The sequence below is a fragment of the Macaca fascicularis genome, chromosome 14 (genome assembly GCF_037993035.2).
Source record: "Macaca fascicularis isolate 582-1 chromosome 14, T2T-MFA8v1.1".
Taxonomy (NCBI): domain Eukaryota; kingdom Metazoa; phylum Chordata; class Mammalia; order Primates; family Cercopithecidae; genus Macaca; species Macaca fascicularis.
In genome coordinates, this window is record NC_088388.1 from 117534394 (window position 1) to 117561069 (window position 26676).

Below are 26676 nucleotides of genomic sequence, written 5' to 3' on the forward strand. Positions count from 1 at the left end.
CTGGCGCAGAGGTTTAATGGGACAGGAGCTGGGGCCAGGTGAAGAGGGGAGGGCTGTCACCACGGCAGGAGGCTGAACAGGAGGCTGGGCAGAAGGGCGGCCACCAGGCAGTGGGGCTCCAGGAAAGCCAGCTGGGACCCTGAGGTCAGCCGGTCACCATAGCGGTCCAGCAGCATCAGGACCACGCCATTCGTCCAGCCAAAGCCCTCCTGGGAGAGGCAGGGCAGTGGGGCCCGGTTTCTGGGGAAGCCCCAGACCCTTGGTGGGGGCTGTGGGCTCTCTCCCCAGGGGCACTGGCCCTGCCTAACCCCAGCAGTACAGGAAGCACCAGTCAGCTCGTCCCCTGGGCCGACATGCAGGTGAGCACACTGAGGCCTGGGGTGGGGGTCGTGGGCAGCAGAGCCCAGGAGTTCCCTGTAGGGCATTGGCCAGCCCACCCCTGGCCTGCTCACCTGAACTTCATACTCTCCTCCCCCACCAGGCTGTCCACCGTTGCTGATGTCATACTGGGGACAAGCGGATGGGGTGTAGGTCAGGCACTGCCCCCAGCTCCAGGAACAACAAACAACCGGAGCCCTTAGGGAGAAGCTGCTCTGCCTGCCCAGCAGCCCCTGCAGTGCCCAGGAGCGGCCACTGGGTGCCGCCACCATCCCAGCTGTGCTGGCCCTGGGCCCTGCTGCCAAGCCTGACCCACCTCAACACTGGGACGCCCTGGGGGTGGCGGGAGGGCTCAGGCCAGCTCACCTTCTCATACATGGCTGACTTTTGCGAGTAGACATCAAAGTTGGTTCGGATCCAATTCTGAGCCAGCTGGAAAGCCACTTCCTGGGCCCGAGGTAAAGGTGCCTTGGCCAGGCCTAGACCCCATCGGAGGCAGGACTCAACCTCCAGGTTTCCCATCCCAGACAGAGCAGAGGCTGCACCCTACTCTCCCCAAGGAGGGAAAGAGGCCTGGGTCCTAAGACTTCCTTTCTGAGACCACGGGCCAAACTGCCCTTAATCGAGGGCGATGGTTTGAAGGGCAAACAGGACTGATTGCACTGGACAGGTCGGGTGGACATAAATGTTTGCCGAGTGGAGGCCAGGAGAGCAGAGGAGTGAAAGAAAGGACACGGGGACTGCATCTTTTGTTAACACCTCCCCAGCACCAGGGAGGCCCACCTCTACACCCTGGGGAGGGCCCTTGGCTGTGCCAGCCCTGCCTCCTTACCTCTGATGACCAGGTCCTGCAGGGGGGCCCAGGCATTGGGGGAATCCCACTGCTGTCCTGTCTTCTGGAGAGAGGTCGGGATTCCATACTGGTAAGTCAGGATCCGGCTGTCCTAGAAGGTCCCAGACATTCCCATGACTGTGAGTGGGGCTGGACTGGGAGCCAGGACAGATACTGGGCCCCACAGGAAGCCAGATGTCCCCTTCTTGACTCTTTTCTTCTTGGCTCACAGCTGCCCCCCGGTAGCTCCGCAGGACCCGCAGGCTGGGACAAGAGGCACAGCCGGAGGAAGCGGCCTCCCCTGCAGGTCCTGCTCAGGGTCGGGAGGGGGCGGTGCTGCCTGCAGTGGACCCGAGCCACCTGCTGTGTCCTCACCTCCAGGTATTTCAGAGCCTTGTCCGCCACGCCAGGGTCAGAGAAACACCCAGCCCAGAGTGGAGTGAGGTTGGATGGGTAAAACTCTTGGTTCTTCTTCTTGTTCTCAAGGTCGTAGTCGAACCAGGCACCGGTCTCCTCATCCCACAGGACTGCATTCAGGGCGGCCAAGCGCTGCGCCCGCAGGGTTCTGTACTTTGTGGCCTGGGAGTCGTTGCCTGGGGTAGTGCTGCCTTTAGACCCAGTAGCCAGCGCCCTGCCTGCGGGCCCCAAGCCCTTCATGGCTCTACTTTGGCCTCCACCCTTTGTGTTTCTCTGCAAGGGCTAAGACACCCTGATGACCAAGGGGATGTGCCGACCTGGAACCGACCACACTTCTGGTCTCTAGGTCCTGGAATTTCCTGAGCATATGGCCCCACACTGCTCCCAGGGAACCACTGGAGCTGATCTGTCCCAGGGTCTATCCTCCCAAGGGTATTGGCTGAGTGGATTCCCCTAGCTCTCAGGGGGTCAAGAACAGCTGTCTGAGGAGAGGGAGTGGATGGATTTTGGATGTGTGGACTAGGGTTCCCCTCACAGACCCTAGAGACCCTCACAGTAAGAAAGGGAGGAAGAGGGGATTAGGGTGGCCTCCGTTTGTCCTCTTGTCTGGTACACAAATGTGAGTGCAGGCGTCCACTAGGGCGGGGCTCAACAGGCTGGGTTGCTGAAGGCCTGTCACCCCAGGGTCCTACTTCCAGTTCTATTGCCAAGTCTGAGGCAGGAAACCAGACTCCCTGCTTACCCTTCCCTCCTGGGGTGCTCACCCAGCCTGGAATAGAATTTGCTCATCAGCTCCTCTGCTTGGCATAGGAAGGCATTCAGGTCAACAGGCACCAGTTTGCTGGTTCGGATGCCACTAAGCGAGTTGGGGTTTGGGCCTCCGATGAGCCAGCGTGAAGAGAAGTCCCAGCCAGACTCGGCCCCAGCCTTGAGCTCAGCCCACAGAGCCTCCCGGTCTCCTGTGAGGACACAGCAGGGAACCCAGCCAGTCCCGCCTGCAGGATAGGCAGCCAATGACAGGAGACCAGAGCCTGACACAGAGGTGCTCAGCCACCCTGCCCCCAGCCCTCCCTCACCCTGCTGCTGCTCACCTTCCGGCAAGGTGTCAGCCAACTCTGTGTCTTTGCTGTAGGACTCAGGCCTGGCAAAGAGGAGAGGTGGGCAGCCCGGCACTAGTAGCTACTAAGCCCCTCTGTGGTCAAGAGGAGGCTGAGCCATCTTGATCCAACTGCCCTTGGGCCCCCACAGCCCAGGATTGCAGAGGGCTCTCGGTGTCACCATCTGAGAGGTCAGGCTAAGTCACTCCTCCTCCTGCCCGGGACATTGTGATGCTCTAACCAGAGTGAGCAGGTAAGAGATTGAGGGGTGGGCTGTGCAGTTCCTCACCTGGGTCCCCCGTAAGGGACATAATAGCGATTCAGGAGGTAGTTCTTTCCCTCTAAGCTCACAGAGACAGTCCTGTTCTTGGTCCAAAAGTCCAATTCCAAGGCTAGCGTCTCAATGTTCTCCCTGGAGTGAAGCAGACAACACCTCAGCCCAGGTGCGCTGCCCATCCCCAGCCCTGAGAGGTCTGAGGTGGGGGGTGGGTCTGCAGAGCAGCACAAGAAGGGTGGTACCCACTGTAGGAAGGTGGTGTCGTTGGTGTGAGTCAGGTAGCAATCCATCATGAGGGTCAAGAGTGGGGGCTGGCTCCGCTGCAGGTAGTACACGCGCCCGCCATTGGGGACATGCCCATAGCTGCCAAGAGGAAGGCCTGCTGAGATGCCTTCTCCCCAGCAACTGGCACCAAGGCAATCCAGCTCCAGGCCTATGGCACACCTGCCAATCCTCCCCACCTAGGCTGGAAGTGCCTGGCCCCCTCTCACGTTTTCACCAGGTCCAAGAAGTTCTGCAGCATGCCCTTCACCGTCTCAGCCATCTCCGAGAGGAGCAGACCCTCCATGACCCAGTAGGAGTCCCTGGGGAAGGGGCAGCTTAGGCACCACCCTGCTGTCTCCCTCTGCCCTGCACACCAGCCAGTGGGGCACTCTGCCCTGCTCAAGACACCTTGCTGGCCCTGGGTTTCTGTACCACTGCCAGTCCTGCAGGCCCCCTGGTCTCTCAGGCCTGGGCGCTCACCAGTAGTAGAACTCCACAAAGCGACCGCCAGGCACAATGAAGGGGTGTTCTGAGTAGATGAGAGAGAACCGTTCAGGGTGGCTGAGAACCTCTGGCTTCATCTGGAATCAGGAGAGAGGGCAAGGGGAGCCTAGAATCCCCATGGAAGCAGAGGCCGCAGGCAGCTGGGGAATCTGAGGCCCTGGGAGTCACAGGCTTTGGAGCCAGGCAGTTGGGTTCAGCTCTGGCTCCACTGCTGCTCAGCCATGTGATAAAGGCCTGGCCGCTGGGAGCCCTGGGGTCCTCATCTGTCACCTTCTGGCCTTGGGAGTCCTGGCTCAACTTGGTGCCAGGTAGAAGACCCGACCACTCAGCCAGGCACCGGGCAGGTATCCACCAAGCAGCAGCCATTACAAAGACCCAGGGTGGGCTGGGTGGGTAAGGGGGTGCCAGCCCCCCATTTCCCCTCTACTCCCCATCCTTGCTGCCACGACCCAACCAGGCTCAGAAGATTGGCCCATCACCCCCATTCTCTGAGCCAGGTAGGGGTAAAACCCCAAACCCTTTCCCCAGGTGAGGGGATATAGATGAGCAAAGTAGCTCAGGACAGGGCTGAGCACAGGGCCTGGCCCCAAGCAGCAGTAGCACTGACTCTTCCTGAGACGGAGGCCTCCTGAGAAGGAGCTCAGGGAAGGAGACAGCCCAGCAGGCAGTGAACATCTACCCAGTACTGGGCAGCCTAGAGGTGGCAGGGCAGGCTGGGGTTTCCTGGGGAGGCTGGGGAGCCTTCCTGGAGGAGGCGAGGCATTAGAAGTAGATGCTGCGCTTCTGATCTCAAAAGTTCTTTCTAGAGGGCTTCTATTTGGGGACCCAGGGGTCAGGAACTGGTTTCTCAGAAAAAGAAGCCCGATCTGTGCTCCGGAGACACTGTGGGCCCCAGGCACATTCCTCTCTCCAGTTCCCTTGGCCAGGCCTTGGGCAGGCCCAGGACGCTGATACCTTCTTCCCCAGCTTCTTCCAGAGCTGGTGCAGCTGCCCTGCCCAGACACGTAGTTTGGCATCTGAAATCTTCTGCAGGAACTGGGGGCTGGAAGAACACAGGCCCCCCAGGGTTCAGGGAGGCAGCTCGGTTGGAAGGGACCCTCTCTTGTTCCCCGTCCAGAGTCATACCTGTCTTTCCAGTCTGCAGGGGTCCAGGGCTGCAGCTCCTGCCCCTTGGCCTGGAAGTGTTCCTGGACAAACGCCTGCAGCTGCTCCCTGGGGATGCTGTGATTGTGGTCCCTGGACAGCTCAGTGAAGGTCTGCAGGACTTGTTCTGGAGAGCAGGCAGCAGGGAGGGGTCAGCAGGGTGTCACAAGCCACTCCCTGATCACAGGGGCCTCTCTGCTTGTTCTTGCCCCCTGCCTTCTTTGGAGAGAAGGTTCTTTGGAGAGGAGGTTCAGCCCTAGGTGCTTCACCTGGAGCTATAGACAGTGGCATGTCCACAAACTGCTTGTCATCCTGGTAGAACTTGGCCATTTGAACTTGGTGTAAGAGCTCCCCGTGGCAGTAAATCTCGCTGCAGAGACAGGGATAGGAGCAGGTCAGGTCACCACCAGCACCCCATTGGGACAGAAGAGAAGGCTAGAGTCTGTGGCAGACTGGTCAAGGCATGTTCCCTGGGACTGGACAAGGGCTCTGTGTGTGTGTGTGTGTTAGGAGTTTGTGGGTTGGAGTGACATACAGGGCTGAAGGAACAAGTAGGGTCTTTGGGCAATAAAGTGCCTGTCTGACTGCCTGAGCCCACACTGGTGGCTAATTTGAGATGATGTAGAATAGCTGGTAGACAAAGGGAGGTTAGCACTTTAATCATACTGGTGTGGCCAATTCTCTGTACAATAGCCCTGTGTAGACTCAATCGGAAGGGCTTATGGCAGAAACCTGGGAGGTGCACTCAGTGGTGATCGCTGAGATTGGGCCAGAACATTTCCAGGCGCAGTGTATGTGTAGGTCATTTGAGAGATAATTACTAGCTGGCTCTTGAGTGTTTCCAGAAACTGCTTCCATGACGGCAGGATACAAAATAATCCTGAAACCTGAAATAGCCATAATGTCTTGGGTGATGTCACAGGAACACTCCGTAATGAAGGCAGTGCCCAGAAGAGTTTCTGAATAAAATGGAAACGGTTTATTCAGGAGCGTGCTGCTCAGGGAATGCAAGGAGGTGCTCATGGTATTCAGGAGCAGGAAGCCTCTTTCCCCCTAGGGTCAACTCTGGAAGCACCAAGGAGCTAATGGATCCTAGTGCCACATAGGGGCCCTTTGAACAGCTCTTGGTTGAATGACAAAAGCTGCTTGGTTTATAGGTAGAAAGACCTTGTTTGGAAGGCCTTTGCACTCTGACTGAGGATGGAAAATCTTTGAAGAAGGTAAGAACAAATCATCTCAGTGGATTGAATTGCGTGCTGTTTTCCTTGCAGTGATAGAAGAATCAAATGATAAAAGCCCCTGTGTTTGGGTTTTTACTGACTCATGGGCCGTGGCCAATGGCCTGGCAGATGGGCAGTGAAAAACTGAACTACTAAAGTGTTGCCCACCTGGGGCATAACCCTATGGAAATGTAAAGGGCACATTAAAGTAGCTTTGCATATCAGGTTGTAGATGCAAATGTGCAAAATACTACAAGATGCTATATTAGAACAGAAGATGCTGTACCAGTGTGGACCACCAAGTTATATTTCTTCAGATCAAAGAACACAATTGACAGCATCTAGCGTTCAGCAACGGGGCAAGCAATACCACAGCAAATGGACATATGGTGTTGCATACCATCCTCAGAGTAGCGCTTTGATAGAAAATTGGAACAGATAGTTGAAACGTTTGCTGTCTATAGTGGGGGGAGGGAGATAAAAGCATGAAGGGGTGACTTACATAGCACGGTGGCTCACACCTGTAATCCCAGCACTTTGGGAGGCCAAGGCCGGTGGATCAGTTGAGATCAGGAGTTCAAGACCAGCCTGGGCAATATGGTGAAACCCCATCTCTACCAAAAATACAAAAAGTAGCCAGGTGTGGTGGCAGGCGCCTGTGATCCCAGCTACTTGGGAGGCTGAGGCAGGAGAGTCACTTGAACCTGGGAGGTGGAGGTTGCAATGAGCCAAGATCACACCACTGCACTCCAGCCTGGCCAACAAGAGCAAGACTCTGTCTTTAAAAAAAAAAAAAAAAAAAAAAAGTGTGTGCTCACATTCAACTTGAGAGGAGCAAAGGGAGGTCTCCATTAGATTGATTCCCCTAATTTTTCTGGGGGATCTGGGACAAGGGAGGGCGGAGTTGTTGGTATAACTATATGATTTGTTCCCAAATCATCTCAACTACATTTTCCTGCCCAATACAGTGGCCCCAGGACTGGAACTGCAAATGTGGGTGTCAGAAGAAGGGACGATTCTCAAGGAAAAAACTGCAACTGTACCTTTAAACCTTTATGCCAGATTTACTAAGGGTCTGATGGGATGTGTTGTGCCTTCACAGTATCTGGCTAAATTTGGCTTCTTAGTGAATGCAGCCATGTTGCCTAGTGGTCAAGATAGCCCACTAGTTCCGCACCTTTGTAACTTCCTTACATGACTGGCAGCGGACTGAGGGCAAGGCACCTGCAACAGTACTGTTAGTGCTGGCAATGTGGATCAGCACAGTGGCCAAGCCTAATGTCCCTTCCAGAAGTGGAAAAACTTGTTAAAAATCAATGATAGGCTGGGTGTGGTGGCTCATGCCTGTAGTCCTAGCACTTTGGAAGTCCGAGGCAGGTGGATCAGGAGGTCAGGAGATCGAGACCATCCTGGCCAACATGGCAACACCCCCGTCTCCACTAAAAATACAAAAATTAGCTGGGCATGGTGATGCCTGTAATTCTAGCTACTTGGGAGTCTGAGGCAGGAGAGTTGCTTGAACCTGGGAGGTGGAGGTTGCAGTGGGCCAATATTGCATCACTGCACTCCAGCCTGGGCAATAGAGTAAGACTCTACCTCAAAACAAAAACAAACAAAAAAAAAATCAATGACAGATGGTGAGGAAGAGACGCAGTAGCTGAGGGTAAAGGAATGAGTAAATGGGTTATGCAATGAGGGGAATGCAATATCATGTAGGTGCCTGGAGAGACTCAAAACAAGAGAGTAAGATTGTGTCTTAGCATGATTATACCAGATGCCTGAAAGGGGGAAGCCATGCATTTGCCAAGACGACTCCTGCTTTTGGGCCCTGACAAGGTCAAATGGCAGCCTGCAAACCTGAGTGGCACTGCTCTGAGACTTGGTCATATGATATGAGGATGAGCTGCTCCAGTTGCTGACAACAGAATGTAACTCTAGCAATGTGCCAGAGATTTTTGACTCTTAATTTTCAGGTTACATCTACTACGAAGGATACCATTTGGGAAGGAATTTCCAGGAACTACTCTTTTTGGGGCCTTTGGATTATGTGGTTTACAACTCCTGGCAGAGTAATCACTGTGTAACTGTAAACCTTGATCACTGAATGCTTAGAAAGGTCTCCGGTTAAAACGAACGAAATATAGCAGCAGCATGGCCAGCCTATTCCAATGAGCTCCATGCACAAATGCAGATCACCCTTGTTTTTGTGGATGAAAAGCTGTTAAACAGAATAGAAAAAAATTTTATTTTATTTTTTATTTTTTTATTTTTTTTGAGACGGAGTTTTGCTCTTGTTGCCCAGGCTGGAGTGCAATGGCGCGATCTCAGCTCACTGCAACCTCTGCCTCCCGGGTTCAAGTGATTCTCCTGTCTCAGCCTCCCGAGTAGCAGTAGCTGGGATTACAGGCATGCGCCGCCACACCCGGCTAATTTTGTATTTTTAGTAGAGATGGGATTTCTCTATTTGGTCAGGCTGGTCTCAAACTCCCGGCTTCAGGTGATCCACCCGTCTCAGCCTCCCAAAGTGCTGGGATTACAGGTGTGAGCCACTGAACCTGGCCTAGTTTTTATTTTTTTAGATAAGGGCTCACTCTGTTACCCAGGCTGGAATGTAGTGGTGCAATCACAGCTCATTGCAACCTCAATCTCCCAGGCCCAAGTGATCCTCCCATGTCAGCCTCCTGAGTAGCTGGGACTACAGGCATATGCCAGCGTATCCACCTAATTTTTTCTATGTTTTTTTGTAGAGACCGGGTCTTAATATGTTGCCCAGGCTGGTCTTGAACTCCTGGCTTCAAGTGATCCTCCTGGCTTGGCATCCCAAAGTGTTGAGATTACAGGCATGGGCCAGGATGCCCAGCCCAAATGGGTTTCTTATAGTAGTAAAGCAGTAGGCATCCCATGATATGTCCAAATTCTCCTGGGGAACAGCCCCATGCTGAGACAAGGAAGGCTATGGGAGGCTTTATGGCATACTCAAACTAATTACACCCAGGTGTGATGACCACTCATCTAACCCTAGTATGGGGAACTCACAAATTCTGGGTACAAAACATGTATCCTAAAGGCACTCAGGCCTTTAATGCAAAATGGCAACAGCATACATGGTGGAACAAATATTGTCCATGAGATAGAAAAAACTCTAAGGGAGATAGGTTCCCCCATCATGGAACATGCTGAATTTATTAATCCTATTTTTTCACCTTAAAGTCTTTTATCCCTAACACATTTACTTTTTTTTTTTTGAGACCGAGTCTCACTCTGTCACTCAGGCTGGAGTGCAGTGGCACCATCTCGGCTCACTGCAACCTCTACCTCCCTTGTTCAAGCAATTCTCATGCCTCAGCCTCCCAAGTTGCTAGGATTACAGGCATGTGCCACCACACCCGGCTAATTTTTGTATTTTAGTAGAGACAGGGTTTCACCATATTGGTCAGGCTGGTCTTGAACCTTCTGACCTCAGACGATCCAGCTGCCTCGGCCTCCCAAAGTGTTGGGATTATAGGCATGAGCCATGGCACCTGGCCTACAAATTTACTTTTAACAAGGAGAAGCATTTAGAGAAAAAGACGTATTAGAGGAGGAGGGAATACTTCCAAACTCATTCTGCAAAGCCAGTATTACCCTGGTCCCAAAACCAGATGAAGACACATCAAAAAAAAATAAAATAAAACTACAGGCCAGTATCACTAATGAATATTGATGCAAAAATCCTCAACAAAACACTGGTAAACCTTGGCCGGGCGTGGTGGCAAAACCCTGTCTCTACAAAAAAACAAAAATATTAGCTGGGTGTGGTGGCATGTACTCGTAGTCCCAGTTGCTTGGGAGGCTAAGGTGGCAGGATCGCTTACGCCAGGAGGCAGAGGTTGCAGTGAGCTGTGATTGTGCTGCTGTACTCCAGCCTGGGCGGCAACAGAGCAAGACTATGTCTCAAAAAAAGAAAAGAAAGAAAGATTTTCCATGTTCATTGTTTATGGATTGGAAGAATCAATATTGTTAAAATGTTCATATGGGCTGGGTGCAGTGGCTCATGCCTGTAATTCCAGCACTTTGGGAGGCCAAGGCAGGCCAATCACTTGAGGTCAGGAGTTCGAGACCAGCCTGACCAACATGGTGAAACCCCGTCTCTACTAAAAATACAAAAATTAGCCAGGTGTGGTGGTGCATGCCTCTAATCCCAGCTACTTGAGAGGCTGAGGTAGGAGAATTGCTTGAACCTAGGAGGCAGAGGTTGCACCACTGCGCTCCAGCCTGGGTGACACAGCAAGACTCCATCTCGGAAAAAATAAAAAATAAAAATAAATAAATAAATAAATAAGGAACTCATACAACTCTATTAAAAAAGCTAATAATCCAATTTAAAATGGGCAAAAGACCTGAATAGACATTACTGAAAAGCAGACATACATTTCCTTAAGAAAATAAATTTTAAAAAAAGACATACAAATGGCAAACAAGCATATGAAAAGGTGCTCAACATAATTAATTGATCATCAGAGAAATGCAAATCAAAACTACAATGAGATAGCATTTCATCCTTATTAAAATGGCTTTTATCCAAAAGCCAGGCAATAACAAATGCTGGTAAGGATGTGGAGAAAAGGAAATTCTCATACACTGTTGGTGGGAATGTAAATTAGTACAACCACTATGGAGAACAGTTTGAAGGTTCCTCAAAAAACTAAAAATAGAGCTACCATATGATCCAGCAATCCCATTGCTAGATATATGACCGAAAGAAAAGAATCAATATATTGAAGCACTATTGACAATAGCCAAGATTTGGAAGCAACCTAAGTGTCCATCGACTGATGAATGGATAAAGAAAATGTGGTATATATCCACAATGGAGTACTATTCAGCCATATAAAAGAATGAGATCCTGCCATTTGCAAGAACATAGATGGAACTGGAGGTCATTATATTAAGTGAAATAAGCCAGGGGCAGAAAGACAAACTTCATATGTTCTCACTTATTTGTGGGAGCTTAAAATTAAAATAATTGAACTCATGGAGATAGAGAGTAGAATGACAATTAGGAGAGGCTGGAAAGGGTAGTGGCAGGCATCGGGGGGAGGTGGGGATGGTTAATGGTACACAGAAACAGAAATAATGAATAAGATCTAGTATTTGCTAGCACGACAGGTGACTGTAGCCAAAAATAATTTAATTGTACATTTAAAAATAACTAAAAGAGGCTGGGCGCGGTGGCTCAAGCCTGTAATCCCAGCACTTTGGGAGGCCGAGGCGGGCGGATCACAAGGTCAGGAGATCGAGACCACAGTGAAACCCCGTCTCTACTAAAAATACAAAAAATTAGCCGGGCGCGGTGGCGGGCGCCTGTAGTCCCAGCTACTCAGGAGGCTGAGGCAGGAGAATGGCGTGAACCCGGGAGGCGGAGCTTGCAGTGAGCCGAGATCGCGCCACTGCACTCCAGCCTGGGCAACAGCGTGAGACTCCGTCTCAAAAAAATAATAATAAAATAAAAATAAAAATAAAAATAACTAAAAGAGTATAATCAGATTGTTTGTAACACAAAGGATAAATGCTTGAGGTGGTGGACACCTCATGTACCCTGATGTGATTATTACCCATTGCATGCCTGTATCAAAATATCTCATGTAATTAATAAATATATTCACCTACTATGTACCTCCAAAATTTAAAAATTAAAAAAAAGAACAAAACAAAACAAAAGATTAAGTGAGGGGCTTCAAGTGTCTTAAATATTAAATAAATGTAAGGTTTTTTTATTAAAAAAAAAATCAATTTCCAGTTCCACTCCCCTACTCAGAGATTGGGAGGTCAGGCTGATATCAGTTGGATCAAAGCCCCACCTCTGCAAACACACAGGTTGGTCTTTCTGGCATGTCCAGTCCTCATCCTGAGTCAGCTAATTAGTATAATCCATCTACAGCCTCATCATGAATACTGAAGACACACCTATCATTTGGGAAATTGCAAGAGCTTAGAAGTTCTTCCTAGCAACTTGGGTCAAAGAACGGACAAACTCTGTTATACAACAGTCCAGTCCCTAGCCTTTACCCATAGATCCCTTGTAGCAAAACAGTCATACTTTCCTGAGCAACTGCATTTGGAATAGCATTTTTGTAACGACAAAGAGATAGTATCAACATGAACATATTGAAAATTTAGAGGAGCTAGTGTGGAAGTAGAGATGGGAAGCTTTTAGCTCAATTTCCCAATACATGTGACCCTCAATATTAGTATTATAATCTTGCCAACAACGCCAGTGCTTTATCATATTGCACTATGGTAGATGTAACCTGAAAATTAAGAGTCAAAAGATGTTCACACATTACTAGAGTCCCATTGTCATTAATAATTAGTCCTGTTCATCACCAGATCATATGACAAAATGTCTCCCAGGATAAGGCCACTCAGGCTGGCAGGCTCCCCTTTGATCTTGTCAGTTTCCAGAGCAGGAGTGGTCTTGGCAAAATATGGCTTTACCCTTTCAGGCATCAAGTATAGTTGAATGAAGAGGCGATAGCATCTTTTTCTCTGATCTTCTTTCTAAGCATTAATGTAATAGTGGACTTCCCTCATTGCATTTCTTATTAATGCATGGATTTACTCATTTATTCCCAGCTACTACACCTCTTGTTCTCCATTTATACCCAAACTTTTCCACCTTTGGAAAGAACATTGGGTTAGGCCACTGTGTTTATCCAGATTGTAGGTAGAAACACTTGTCTTGTAAATGCTTCTCCTTCGGTCCACTCCCATTCATACAGGGCAGGCTTACATAGGTACAGAACTAGTAAGCTATCTTGAGCAGTAGGCAATATATTTGTATTTATTGTTAGCCCCATTTTTGCTAGATAAGGTGAAGGCACAACCTGCCCCATCAGACCCTTAGGAATTCTCACATTGGCCGGGCGTGTTGGCTCACGCCTGTAATCCCAGCACTTTGGGAGGCCGAGGCGGGCGGATCACAAGGTCAGGAGATCGAGACCACGGTGAAACCCCGTCTCTACTAAAAATACAAAAAATTAGCCGGGCGCGGTTGTGGGCGCCTGTAGTCCCAGCTACTCGGGAGGCTGAGGCAGGAGAATGGCGTGAACCCGGGAGGCGGAGCTTGCAGTGAGCCGAGATCGCGCCACTGCACTCCAGCCTGGGCGACAGAGCGAGACTCCGTCTCAAAAAAAAAAAAAAAAAAAAGGAATTCTCACATAAAAGTTGAAGAATATAGTTATACTTTCTTGCTTAGGAGTAATTCCTGCCTCTTGCATTTGTATCTGCAGTCCTAATTCAAAATTCTAGCAGATAAATGTAACAAAGAGATTAAAATAATTGAAAAGAAAAGAATCAAGCAGAAACCCTAGAGCTGAAAAATGCAATTGGCATACTGAAGAATGCATCAGAGTCCTTTAATAGCAGAATTTATCAAGCAGAAGAAAGAATTAGTGAGCTTGAAGACAGGCTATTTGAAAATACACTATCAGAGGAGACAAGAGAAAAAAGAATAAAGAAGCACGCCTACAGGATCTAGAAAATACAATCAAAATGCCTCAAAATGGCAAATCTAAGAGTTATTGGACTTAAAGAGGAGGTAGAGAAAGAGATAGGGACAGAAAATTTATTCAAAGGGGTAATAACAGAGAACTTCCCAAACCTAGAGAAAGATATCAATATCCAAGAACAAGAAGGTTATAGAACACCAAGCAGATTTAACCCAAAGGCTACCTCAGGGCATTTAATAATCAAACTAAAGGTCAAGGACAAAGTAAGGATACTAAAAGCAGCAAGAGAAACGAAACAAATAATATACAATGGAGCTCCAATATGTCTGGCAGCAGACTTCTCAGTGGAAAGCTTACAATCCAGGAGAGAATGTCATGACATATTTAAAGTGCTGAAGGAAAAAAAAAAAACTTTTACCCTTGAATAGTATATCTGGTGAAAATGTCCTTCAACCATGAAGGAGAAATAAAGACTTTCCCAGACAAGCAAAAGCTGAAGGATTTCATCAATACCAGACCTGTCCTACAAGAAATGCTGAAGAGTGTACTTTGGTCAGAAAGAATAGGATGTTAACACGCAGTAAGAAATCACCTGGGCCAGGCGCGGTGGCTCAAGCCTGTAATCCCAGCACTTTGGGAGGCCGAGATGGGCGGATCACGAGGTCAGGAGATCGAGACCATCCTGGCTAACACGGTGAAACCCCGTCTCTACTAAGAAATACAAAAAATAGCCGGGTGAGGTGGCAGCGCCTGTAGTCCCAGCTACTCGGGAGGCTGAGGCCGGAGAATGGCGTGAACCCGGGAGGCGGAGCTTGCAGTGAGCTGAGATCCGGCCACTGCACTCCAGCCTGGGCTACAGAGCGAGACTCCGTCTCAAAAAAAAAAAAAAAAAAAAAAGAAATCACCTGGGCAGGGCACAATGGCTCATGCCTGTAATCCCAGCATTTTGGGAGGCCGACGTAGAAAGATCACTTGAGGAGTCTGAGACCAGCCTGACCAACATGGTGAAATCCTGTCTCTACCACAAAATACAAAAAAATTAGCCAGGTGTGGTGGCACACACCTGTAGTCCCAGGTACTCAGGAGGCTGAAGTGGGAGAATCGCTTGAACCAGGGAGGTGGAGGTTGCAGTGAGCTGAGATCTCACCACTGCACTCCAGCCTGGGCAACAGAGTGAGACACTGTCTCAGGAAAAAAAAAAAAAAAAAAAGTTAATGATCGCTGGGTTCAGTGGCTCAGGCCTGTAATCCCAGCACTTTGGGAGGCTGAGGCAGGTCACTTGAGGTCAGGTGTTCGAGACCAGCGTGGCCAACATGGTGAAACCCCATCTCTACTAAAAATACAAAAAATTAGCTGGGCATGGTGGCGCATGCCTGTAATCCCAGCTACTTGGGAGACTGAGGCATGAGAATTGCTTGAACCCAGGAAATAGATGTTGCAGTAAGCTGAGATCGCACCACTGCACTCCAGCCTGGGTGACAGAGTGAGATTCCATCTCAAAAAAAAAAAAAGAAATCACCTGAAGGTACAAAACTCACTGTTAATAGTAAGCACACAGAAAAAACACAGAATATCATAACACTAGAACTGTGGTGTGTAAACTACTCTTATCCTATGTATCTGCAGTCCTGGGACCACTGGGATTTACGGGAACCACTGAATCATCTGGAAAAAGAAAGTTTAGTTAATGTGGGGAAGAAAGAAAACGGTATAGTCATACCACATGGGAAGAATTGCTAGTCATCGTCCCCCAGTCCCTCTTCCCTTTAACTTCCAGAAAAGCAGAAGAATCTAATAGGGACAAACCCTTGAGCCCCCTTATGCTGAGTGTGAGCACATACTTGTGAAGGCACGTAAGCCAGCCTTTCATACCCTTATTCCCTGCTGTTTTAGATAGCACATGCTTCAACTGCCCATCCCAATTCTCTATGGAACCACTCCTCTGAAGATGAAAATGTTTCTTGATCTGAAGAAATATAACTCAATGGTTCAAATTGGTGGAGTATCTTTTGTTCTGACCCTTTTGCAGTGTCAGTATTTTGAGCATTTGCATCTACCACTGGCCATGCAAACTCCAGTCCAGAATCAGTGTCTACTCTTGTCAGGACCCATTTGTAGCCCTCCAGGCCTACCAGAATCAGTCCATCTTGCCAGGTATGTGCAGGGCCTTCCCTCCAAGGTCATCTTCCCACAGCCGTGTGCAGTCTTTCTCTTTTTGGCAGACAGAAAAGTACTTACTGGCATTTTGTGCCTCGGCGGGAACAAGAGGACTAAGTCTAAATTCAGCCCTTCTCTGCATGGCTGCTGCCCTGCAATGTCCATTTATTTCATGAACACAGGTGGCCACCTCAAGCGAGCACACAGGGATGCCTGCTTGTTGCCCCAGTTCCCTTTTGATCCTGGAAAGGGGTTCTTTGATGGACATCAACATAACCTGCTTTAATGCACTCCTAAAATTCCTGTTGTGATTTCCATATAGACAAGGTTCCCATTGTCCTTCTGCCTGACCATATGGCCAGGCCATTGGCCACTGTCCAAGAGTTAGTAAAAACCTAAACAGTATGCAATTCAGCCCACAGAGCTGATTTGTTCTTGCCTTCTTTGATCAGAGTGACAACCTTCCAAACAGTAGGCTGTTCATTCACCTTGGGACTGCCATCCATAAGCCAAATAGCTCTTTGTTGGTCAATTGAGAGCTGTCAATAGGGCACTGTCCAATTGGCAATAGAATCTAATGAGTGGGTCCAAAGTCAGTCCTAGGGGAAGAGAATCTCTCTGCTCTTGAATACACTGAATAACTCTGCATTCCCCCATGAGCTTATTCCTGATCCAGTCATTTCCACTTCATTATGGAACTCTTCTGGGCCCTGCCCACTCTCTGAGAGCATTTCTCCAACGTCACCTAAGATATTATAGGTATTTCAGGTTTCAAGATTATCTTACATCCTTCAGTCATAGGGGCAATTTCAAATAATGTCTGATAGCGAGCCAATAATTACCTCTCACACGGAAATTCTCTAGTCCAAAGTCCCAGCACTCGTGCCAGGAGGTGCTCTAAGACCTTTGCTATAAAGTCCAGTCTATGCTCCAGAGAAGGCTAACAATCTCTGTGGAGCTGGGCAATGTTATTGGTTCCCATTTGGAATGTCTAATCAATATTGCTTGATGAGTGGATGTCCATGCCTTCTGTTTTACAATACTAGGTAGTCGAAATGTTTCCTGGTCAGATACAATATCCATCCCTGTAATACATTCAGGTAGAAGAGATGCAACACTCCACATAAAACCTGTTCAAGCGCATACCAGTTTTTTGTTTTGTTTGGTTTTGGTTTTGGTTTGTTTTTTGTTTTTTTTTTTTTGAGACGGAGTCTCGGTCTGTCGCCCAGGCTAGAGTGCAGTGGCCGGATCTCAGCTCACTGCAAGCTCTGCCTCCCGGGTTCACGCCATTCTCCTGCCTCAGCCTCCCGAGTAGCTGGGACTACAGGCGCCCGCCACCTCGCCCGGCTAGTTTTTTGTATTTTTTAGTAGAGATGGGGTTTCACTGGGTTAGCCAGGATGGTCTCGATCTCCTGACCTCGTGATCCGCCGGTCTCGGCCTCCCAAAGTGCTGGGATTACAGGCTTGAGCCACCGCTCCCGGCCTTGTTTTGGTTTTGAAATGGAGTTTCACTCTTGTTGCCCAAGCTGGAGTGTAATGGTGCGATCTCAGCTCACTGCAACCTCCTCCTCCTGGGTTCAAGTGATTCTCCTGCCTCAGCCTCCCGAGTAGCTGGGATTACAGGTGCACACCACCATGCCTGGCTAATTTTGTATTTTTAGTAGAGACAGGATTTCTCCATGTTGGTCAGGCTGGTCTTGAACTCCTGATCTCAGATGATCTGCCCACCTCTGCCTCCGAAAGTGCTGGGATTATAGGTGTGAGCCACTGCACCTGGCCACATTTTTATATTCTCTCAATCTCACTGCAGTGCCCATCAGGGCTTCAGCAGGTGCTTTTGGTACCACAGTGCAGGACTGGAGGTTGTAATTCCACCAACCAGAATCTAAGCATGGCCCATCTTTTACTTTCAGTTTGACTATTACAGATAAAAATCTATAGGGATTGTATATTTGCTTTTCTTCTTAGTGGTATACATTTTCCTATGCACATGGGCCAACTCCCCAAAAGTTAGAGATCAATCATCTCTAAGTTCCATTGGTAACTTTTACCTCCAGTAACTGATTGCAGCATGACTGTTCTTCACACCATGAGTGACCATGTAGCCACTCAAGAATGAAAGATTTCTCATCCCCTGCCCTTTCATCTTTTCTTTTCCCAACCCACATGTTTCAGTGAGTCAGGGTCATTCTAGTGAATCCACATTTTCTGACACCAACTGCAATACTGCAATTTAATCCTGGTGCTAACCATCGGGAGTTAGTGTGGAATCCACACTCAGGTTAAGGGCACAGTCCTGAGTGAGACGGCCTCACGTCTGACACCAGCCACAAGTTCAGGGGTCCCCAGGCCACCTGCACTTCTTACCAAAAGGCTACAAATGTAGGGGTTCCCATAACCCTTTCAGATTTGATAATTTGGTAGAACTCACAGGACTCAGAAAAGCTTACGGTTATGCTTAGGGCTGTAGTTTTATTACAAGAATATAAGCCAGGATCAGCCAAATGAAGAGACACATGGGGCAAGGTCTAGGGGGGCCCTGAATGAACAGCTTCTGTGTCCTTTCCCCATGGAACCAGGACGTTTCCCCTCCTGGCTCATCAATGTGTTCACCAACCAGGACTTGGTACTTTTTTTGTTTTATTTTTTTGTTTGTTGAGACAGGCAAAAAATCAGGCCAGGTGCAGTGGCTCATGCCTGTAATCCCAGCACTTTGGGAGGCTGAGGTGGGTGGATCGCTTGAGGTCAGGAGTTTAAGACCAGCCTGGTCAACATGGTGAAACCCAGTCTCTACTAAAAATACAAAAATTAGCCAGGCATAGTGGTGAATGCCTATAGTCCCAGCTACTTGGGAGGCTGAGGCAGGAGAATCGCTTGAACCCTGAGGGCAGAGATTGCAGTGAGCCAACATCTTGCCACTGCACTCCAGCCTGGGCAACAGAGCTAGATTCCATCTCAAAACAAAACAAAAAACAGTAATCAGGGACCACTAGGAATAACAGATATTCCTATCACTTGGGAGATTCCAAGAGCTTAGAAGTGACCTTGGAGGAACCCAAGACAAAGACGAAACAGGCCGGGCGCGGTGGCTCAAGCCTGTAATCCTAGCACTTTGGGAGGCCGAGACGGGCGGATCACGAGGTCAGGAGATCGAGACCATCCTGGCTAAAACGGTGAAACCCCTTCTCTACTAAAAAATACAAAAAACTAGCCGGGCGAGGTGGCGGGCGCCTGTAGTCCCAGCTACTTGGGAGGCTGAGGCAGGAGAATGGCGTGAACCCGGGAGGCGGAGCTTGCAGTGAGCTGAGATCCGGCCACTGCACTCCAGCCTGGGCAACAGAGCAAGACTCCGTCTCAAAAAAAAAAAAAAAAAAAAAGACGAAACAAATTCTTCATTATGCAAGAAGTGGCTTGTGCATGAAAGGATTGACTCAGCAGGTCTGCTGTGTTCAAACCCTGCACGTTTCAGAGAAAGTTCTGGCCTGTGACCAGCCCTGAGAGATAAGATTTAAATTACTGAAATATGCTGCCTGATAAGTCTTTGTTTTTCTGGGACCTTGGGCCATGCCAGATATATGATACTAATAATGTGATTTCTGGCAGGGGCCTTTGGCCACCCAGTATCAGTTTGACCTCTGAAGACCTGGAGAGTGAGTAACTGAGGTCAGCCACACAAGTAGTCCATGCTTTCATCACTGACCTCCAATAAAAACACTGGACACCAAGACTCAGGTGAGATTTTGTGGTTGGCAATACTTCATGCGTGCTGTCCCATGTTATTGCTGGAAAAATCAAGTACTGTCCATATAAATCCATTGGGAGAGGAAAAACTGGAAGATTGAGCTTATTTTCTCCTGGACTCGGCCCTAGAATATTTCACCTCCGATGGCTTTTAACATGTATCCTTTCACTGTAAGAAACCATAATCAAGGCCGGGCACAGTGGCTCACTCCTGTAATCCCAGCACTTTGGGAGGCTGAGGCAGGCAGATCACGCCAACATGGCAACACCCCTGTCTCTACTAAAAATACAAAAATTAGCCAGGCCTGGTGGCAGGCACCTGTAATCCCAGCGACTGGGGAGGCTGAGGCAGGAGAATTGCTTGAACCCAGAAGGTGGAGATTGCAGTGAGCCGAGATTGTGCCACTGCACTCCAACCTGGAGACAGAGCGAGAGTCCATCTCAAAAAAAGAAAAAAGAACGAAACCATAATCATGGTATAACCGTTTGGAAGTATTAGTGAATCACCAGCCTGAGGTTGGTCTTAGGGAACACCAATAAAGTCATCTTCCCCTACGTTTGGCAAACAGCCTAATGCTTGACAAAACACTGGACCACCCAGTCTCTCTGAAGTCATCATTACAATCGCACAGGACAAAACCTATTAACTCTCCCAGGTACACTTTTCCCCTTTATACTCCACAATTGTCATGGGCAAGCACCGTCAACTCGCCCTTAACACGCACCCCCTGTTGAATCCCTTGTCTCTGACTGTAGTCCTACCACTGGAGCCCAAGCCCAAACTTTGTTGCCTGGAGCCCCGCTCTCCCCAGACCTGTTCCCACTCTGCCCCAATCACACAGGCCTTCTTCCCAATCCCTGAACAGCACCTCAGGGCCTCTGCACGGCCCTTTCCACGCCTAGACTGTCTTCTCCCAGGTCAGCTCAACGATGGTTCTTACCACAGTTCTGCTCACACATCACCTCCTCAGAGACACCTTTCCTCCCCGTCCTCTCTAACACACCCTCCGCTCACCCGCACCAGCGGGTCCTAACTTCGCTCTACTTCAAACTGTGCTTCTGTTACTGTTTTGCTTTTATTATTATTATTATTATTATTATTAGAGACAGAGTTTCACTCTCGTTGCCCAGACTGGAGTATAATGGCACGATCTTGGCTCACTGCAACCTCCACTTTCCAAGTTCAAGTGATTCTCCTGCCTCAGCCTCCTGAGTAGCTGGGATTACAGGTGTGTGCCACCACGCCTGGCTAATTTTGTATTTTTAGTAGAGATGGGGTTTCACCATGTTGGTCAGGCTGGTCTCGAACTCCTGACCTCAGATGATCCCCCCGCTACCTCAGCCTCCCAAAGTGCTGGGATTACAGGCGTGAGTCAGCATGCCCAGCTGTTTTGCTTCTATTATTATTGTTCTTGCAGGAGCTGGTAAAGTGGTTGATGTGGCCACAGCTCCATAAATCCATGAGTAATGAAGGGTAGACTTTGCCTGAGTCCAGGAGGCAGGACAGGGTCACTCATCTCTGTCCCTGGTGATGGAAACTCAGGGTTAGGAAAGAGCTTTGACCTGCCCTGGGTCACAAGGAGAGTATTAGGGTCAGGGCTTAAGCCCGGGTGCTGTGGTCAGGCCCTTAGGCCGCCTCTCACACCCAGGCTAGGAAGCTGGAGCAGAAAGTTTGCTAGAACAATCCTGGGAAGAGGCCTGCACAGTTCAAGGGGCAGCTTGCAGGAGGAGAGGGAGGGAGGGTGGGTCAGGCCAACAGGGTGTTAGACCTCAGGCCAGGCTCTGGCAGCTGCATCTGGTATCAGGACTGCAGGTCCTGGCAGGGGGCAGTGGCTCACGCTTGTATTCCCAGCACAGTCACCAAGACTAATTCCCTTCCAAAGGTGGAAAATTTTGGTAAAAGTCAATGACAGGCCGGACGTGGTGGTGCATGCCTGTGATCCCAGCTACTCAGGAGGCTGAGGCACAAGAATCTCAAACCTGGCCGGGCGCGGTGGCTCAAGCCTGTAATCCCAGCACTTTGGGAGGCCGAGATGGGCGGATCACGAGGTCAGGAGATCGAGACCATCCTGGCTAACACGGTGAAACCCCGTCTCTACTAAAAAAAAAAATACAAAAACTAGCCGGGCGAGGTGGCGGGTGCCTGTAGTCCCAGCTACTTGGGAGGCTGAGGCAGGAGAATGGCGTAAACCCGGGAGGCGGAGCTTGCAGTGAGCTGAGATCCGGCCACTGCACTCCAGCCTGGGCGACAGAGCCAGACTCTGTCTCAACAAAAAAAAAAAAAAAAAAAAAAAAGAATCTCAAACCTGGGAGGTCTAGGCTGCAGTGAGTGGAATGGTGCCACTGTACTTCACCTGGACGACAGAGCAAGACTCTAACAAAAAACCCAAACAAACAAAAACAAAAAAAAGGACTGCAGGTGCAGTGCCCAGCATAGAGCCTGCTACACAGGAATCCTGATTTTCTTCTCTTCCCTACTCTTTCCTTCCTTTATAATCTCTTCTTTTCCTTCTGAAGTACTGACCCCAGAGCTTGAGATCTCATCCCAGCCTCCCTCTTATTGCCATCCTCTCCCGCTGCCTTCCCCACACCCTACCTCTCACAGGGTGGGGGTAGGGCCTCCTGGGACCCCAGTCCCAGCCCCAGCAGCAGTAGCAGGCACAGCTTCCAGGTCCTCCCTGGCATGGTGGCTGTGACTGTGATGAATGAGCAAGCCCAGGCACCCTCGGCTTGCTGGGCACAGCCTGACTCGCCTGCCTGTCCAAGTCGGCCAAAGTCCAGCCTTCGAGGCGTGGCCACCTGAGGGACGTGTGCTTGGTCTGTGTGCAGCCTGCTCGCCCCTCCTGCTCTCAGGGCACAGTGGTCACCTCCCCTGCTTCTACTTTGCTTCTTCTATTTAACTGTCTCAGCTGCTGCCAATGGCTCAGGCCCTTCCCTCAGAGTATGGGGATGGCGGTGGGGAATGGGCACCCGAAGGCCAGAGACACAGTCGAGGCCACACACCTGTAACCTGGATGCAAGTTCCTTGGGTGGCCCCAAGACCACCCACTTCAGAGAGTTACCATTTCCCTTAACATTTCAAATGGAATGGCTCAAGATCCTGTCCCTGGTGTGGTATGAAATTCAAGGACTCTCACTGTTGTCTACAAGAGATATGGCAGGAGCACAGGACAGTAGAGCCATTCTGTCTGGGGAGAACTAAGGGAGACCCACCATAGTGTGACTTTGTAATGAGTCTTTTTTTTTTTTTTTTTTTTTTTTTGAGACTGAGTCTCACTCTGTCGTCAGGCTGGAGTACAGTGGCATGATCTCGGCTCACTGCCACCTCTGCCTGCCGGGTTCGAGCGATTCTCCTGCCTCAGCCTCCCAAATAGCTGGGACTACAGGCTCATGCCATCACGTCCATTTAATTTTTGTATTTTTAGTAGAGACAGGGTTTCACCGTGTTGGCCAGCATTGTCTCAATCTCTTGACCTCATGATCCACTCGCCTTGTCCTCCCAAAGTGCTGGGATTACAGGCCTGAGCTACCACGCCTGTCCTAATGAGTCTTGATGATCACATAGGAGTTTGCCAAGGGAATGGGCTGGAGACCACTACAATGTACGCAGAGCATACAAAGAGAACAGCAAACCCCTCAGCCTAGCTGCAGAGAACTTGGTGCTCATGCAGGGAAGGGTTTTGAGATAGGCTGCAGGAACATGTTGGCACCAGTCTGGAAATGTCTTTGCCAAGCCAAGGAATGTAATTCCTTGTAATTCCCCAAAGTGGAGCTAGCAGAGAAGTTTGTGAGCTTAAGAAGCAGATTCTCACCGGGAGGGAGCAGTGGCTCACGCCTGTAATCCCAGCACTTTGGGAGGCTGAGGTGGGCAGATCACCTGAGGTCAACATGGTGAAATCCCGTCTCTACAAAAATACAAAAGTACAAAAATTAGCTGGGCTTGTTGGCGGGCACCTGTAATCCCAGCTCCTCAGGAGGCTGAGGCGGGAGAATCGCTTGAACCCAGGAGGTGGAGGTTGTAGTGAGCTAAGATTGTGCCACTGCACTCCAGCCTGGGTGACAGAGAAAGACTCTGTCAAAAAAAAAAAAAAAAAAAAAAGCAGATTCGGTTGCTTTAGAGGCTCATCCCCTCAACATATGGAAGGTGAGCTGAAGGGACAGGGGACAGGGGGTGGGCAAGGCACATGGAGTTTAGTGATTGGTGTGACCTCTCCTGAAGGACTTAGGTTTGCTGTTAAGGATGTCAGTTGTGGCACCTGAGCAGTGTTTGCCACTGTTAAAAAGAAAAACCTTAGACAAATTAAATTTAACCATTTATTCAAGCAAAGAAATGACTCATGAATCAGGCACCGCTCTGAACTAGTAAAGGTTCAGATAGCTCCACCCAGTAATGTGGGCAGCTGGCATTGGTTTTTTGTTTGTTTTGTTTTTTGAGACAGGGTCTCGCTCTGTCGCCCAGGCTGGAGTGCAGTGGTTCCATCACAGCTCACTGCAGCCTTGATCTCTCAGGTTCAAGGGATTCTCCCACCTCAGCCTCCTGAGTAGCTGGGACCACAGGCACATGTCACCACACCCAACTAATTTTTTAATTAAAAATACTTTTTTTTTTGTAGAAATTGGGTCTCCCTATGTTGTCCAGGCTAGTCTGGAACTCCTGAGCCAGAGCAATCCTCCTGCCTCATCCTCCCAATGTATTGGGATTATAGATGTGAGCCACCATGCCTGGTCAACAATTTTTTTTTTTTTTTCCTGAGATGGAGTCTCGCTCTGTCACCCAGGCTGGAGTGCAGTGGTGCAAGCTCTGCTCACTGCAAGCTCCGCCTCCCGGGTTCACGCCATTCTTCTGCCTCAGCCTCCCGGGCATCTGACTACAGGCGCCCGCCACCATGCCCAGCTTTTTTTTTTTTTTTTTTTTTTGTATTTTTAGTAAAGACAGGGTTTCACCATGTTAGCCAGGATGGTCTCAAGCTCCTGACCTCGTGATCCGCCTGCCTTGGCCTCCCAAAGTGCTGGGATTACAGGCGTGAACCACCGCACCCAGCCAACAATTTTTAAGTGTACAATTCAATTTCCTTTTATTACATTCACAACGCTGTGCAACCACCACCCTTGGATTCTTTGGATAAATCTCACTTGGTCATGATGTCTAATCCTTTTAATAAACTGTTGGTTTTGGTTTGAGAGTATTTTTTTGAGGAATTTTGCATCAATATGTATATAGGATAATTGACTGTAATTTTCTTTTCTTGTGATTTTTTCTTTTTTTTTGGACACACAGTCTTGCTCCATCACCCAGGCTGGAAGACAGTGGCATGAACACAGCTCACCGCAACCTCGACCTCCTGGGGCTCAAGTGATCATCTGGCCTCAACCTTCTGCGTGGCCAGGACTACAGGTGCACGCCACCGCGCCTGCGTAACTTTTAAATGTTTTCTTAGAGACCACATCTGACTGCGTCGCCCAGGCTGGTCTTGAACTCCTGGCCTCAACTGATCCTCCCGCCTTGGCCTCCCCAAGTGTTCCTCCCCAAGTGTGAGCCACCATGCCCAGCCCTCTTGTGTTGTCTTTATCTGGCTTTGATATCAGGGTAATGTTAGCCTCATAGCATGAGTTAGGAAGTATACCCCTCTTCTATTTGTAGAAGTGTTTGAGAAAGATTAATGTTAATTCTTCTTTAAATGTTTGGTAGAATGTACCAATGAAGCCATCTGGTCCTGGACCATATTAGGCAGAAACAATATATATGTGGGGGATGGGAGCAGAGAGAGAGAGTTTGAGAGGTAGCTGGCAAGTCCAAAATCTCTAGGGTAGGCCGGCAGGCTGGAGAAACAGGGAAGAAGCTGCAGTTCAAGTCCGAAGGCAGCATGCTGGGAGAATTCCCTCTTCTTCTGGGGAGGTCAGTCTTTTTCAAATTAGTCTTCAACTGATTGGATAACGCCCATCCACGTTAGGGAGGGTAGTCTGCTTTACTCAGAGTCTACAGATTTAAATGTTATTTTCATCTAAAACATATCTTCACAGAAACATCTAGAATAATGCTTGCTCAACTATCTGGATACCTTTGCCTAGCCATGTTGACACATAAAATTAAACTTTTTTTTTTTTTTTTGAGATGGAGCCTCACTCTGTTGCCCAGGCTGGGGTGCAGTGGCATGATTCCAGCTCACTGCAACCTCTGCCTCCCAGGTTCAAGCGATTCTCCTGCCTCAGCCTCCTAAGTAGCTGGGATTATAGGTGCCCACCACCACACCCAGTTACTTTTTGTATTTTTAGTAGAGACGGGGTTTCACCATGTTGGCCAGGCTAGTCTTGAACTCCTGGCCTCAGGTGATCCACCTGCCTTGGTCTTCCTAAAGTGCTAGGATTACAGGCGGGAGTCACTGCGCCTGGCCTAAACATCTTTTTTTATTGCAAGGTTTTTTATTGCCATCTCTTTACTTGTTACGCCTATTGAGACTTTCTACTTCTTGCATCAGTTTGTATAATTTCTGTTTCTAGGAATTTTTCTGTTTCATCTAGGTTATCTAATTTATTGGTATATACTTGTTTATAGTATTCTATTTCCAATTTTGTAAGGTCAATAGTAATGCCTCTGCACTCATTCTGATTTTTTGTGTGTCTTCTCTGTCAATTTTAATGATCTTTTCATAGGACCAACTTTTTGGTCACTCAGCTCACTGCAACCTTTGCCTCCTGAGTAGCTGGGCTTACACGTGCCTGCCATCACACCAGGCTAATTTTTCATATTTTAGTAGAGACGGGGTTTCACCATGTTACCCAGGGTGGTCTTGAACTCCTGAGCTCAGGCAATCCACCCACCTTGTCCTCCCAAAGTGCTAGGATTACAGGCATGAGCCAACGTGCCCAGCCAATGTTCTTTTTAAAAAAACACACAACTTTACAGTGATTGTACTAATTTACATTCTCACCAACAGTATATGAGGGTTCCTTTTCTCCACATCCTCACCAGTATTTGTTATTGCCTGTCTTTTGGATAAAAGCCATTTTAACTGGAATGAGATAATATCTCATTGTAGTTTTGATCTGCATGTCTCTGATGATCGGTTATGTAGCCCACCTTTTCATATACCTGTTTGCCATTTGTATGTCTTCCTTTCAGCAATGTTTATAGTGATTCACATCTTCTGCCCAATAT

At 48.9% G+C, this 26676-nt stretch overlaps 1 protein-coding gene and 1 long non-coding RNA gene across 3 annotated transcripts; one reads left to right on the forward strand and one right to left on the reverse strand.

Moving 5' to 3' along the window:
- TREH (trehalase) lies at positions 1–22271 on the reverse strand. Of its 2 annotated transcripts, none has more exons than XM_005579825.5 (15): positions 22117–22271; positions 5182–5282; positions 4895–5039; positions 4724–4811; positions 3746–3846; positions 3493–3585; positions 3248–3364; positions 3014–3136; positions 2719–2768; positions 2392–2586; positions 1586–1803; positions 1211–1322; positions 745–857; positions 453–506; positions 1–209 (listed from the first exon to the last, which is right to left on the reverse strand). In XM_005579825.5, exons 1-15 carry the CDS (start codon positions 22203–22205, stop codon positions 57–59), a joined length of 1752 nt encoding a protein of 583 aa, XP_005579882.2. In that variant the 5' UTR covers positions 22206–22271; the 3' UTR covers positions 1–56. The 2 variants fall into 2 exon arrangements, with proteins under 2 accessions (XP_005579882.2, XP_065385147.1); XM_065529075.2 differs by having other exon boundaries at positions 1586–1845.
- On the forward strand, positions 1443–26127 carry LOC107127450 (uncharacterized). The gene is made up of 6 exons (XR_012423761.1): positions 1443–1591; positions 2438–2669; positions 2760–2977; positions 6070–6132; positions 19383–19511; positions 24799–26127. It is a non-coding gene; the product is annotated as an uncharacterized lncRNA (long non-coding RNA).
- Positions 26128–26676: the final 549 nt, after the last annotated feature.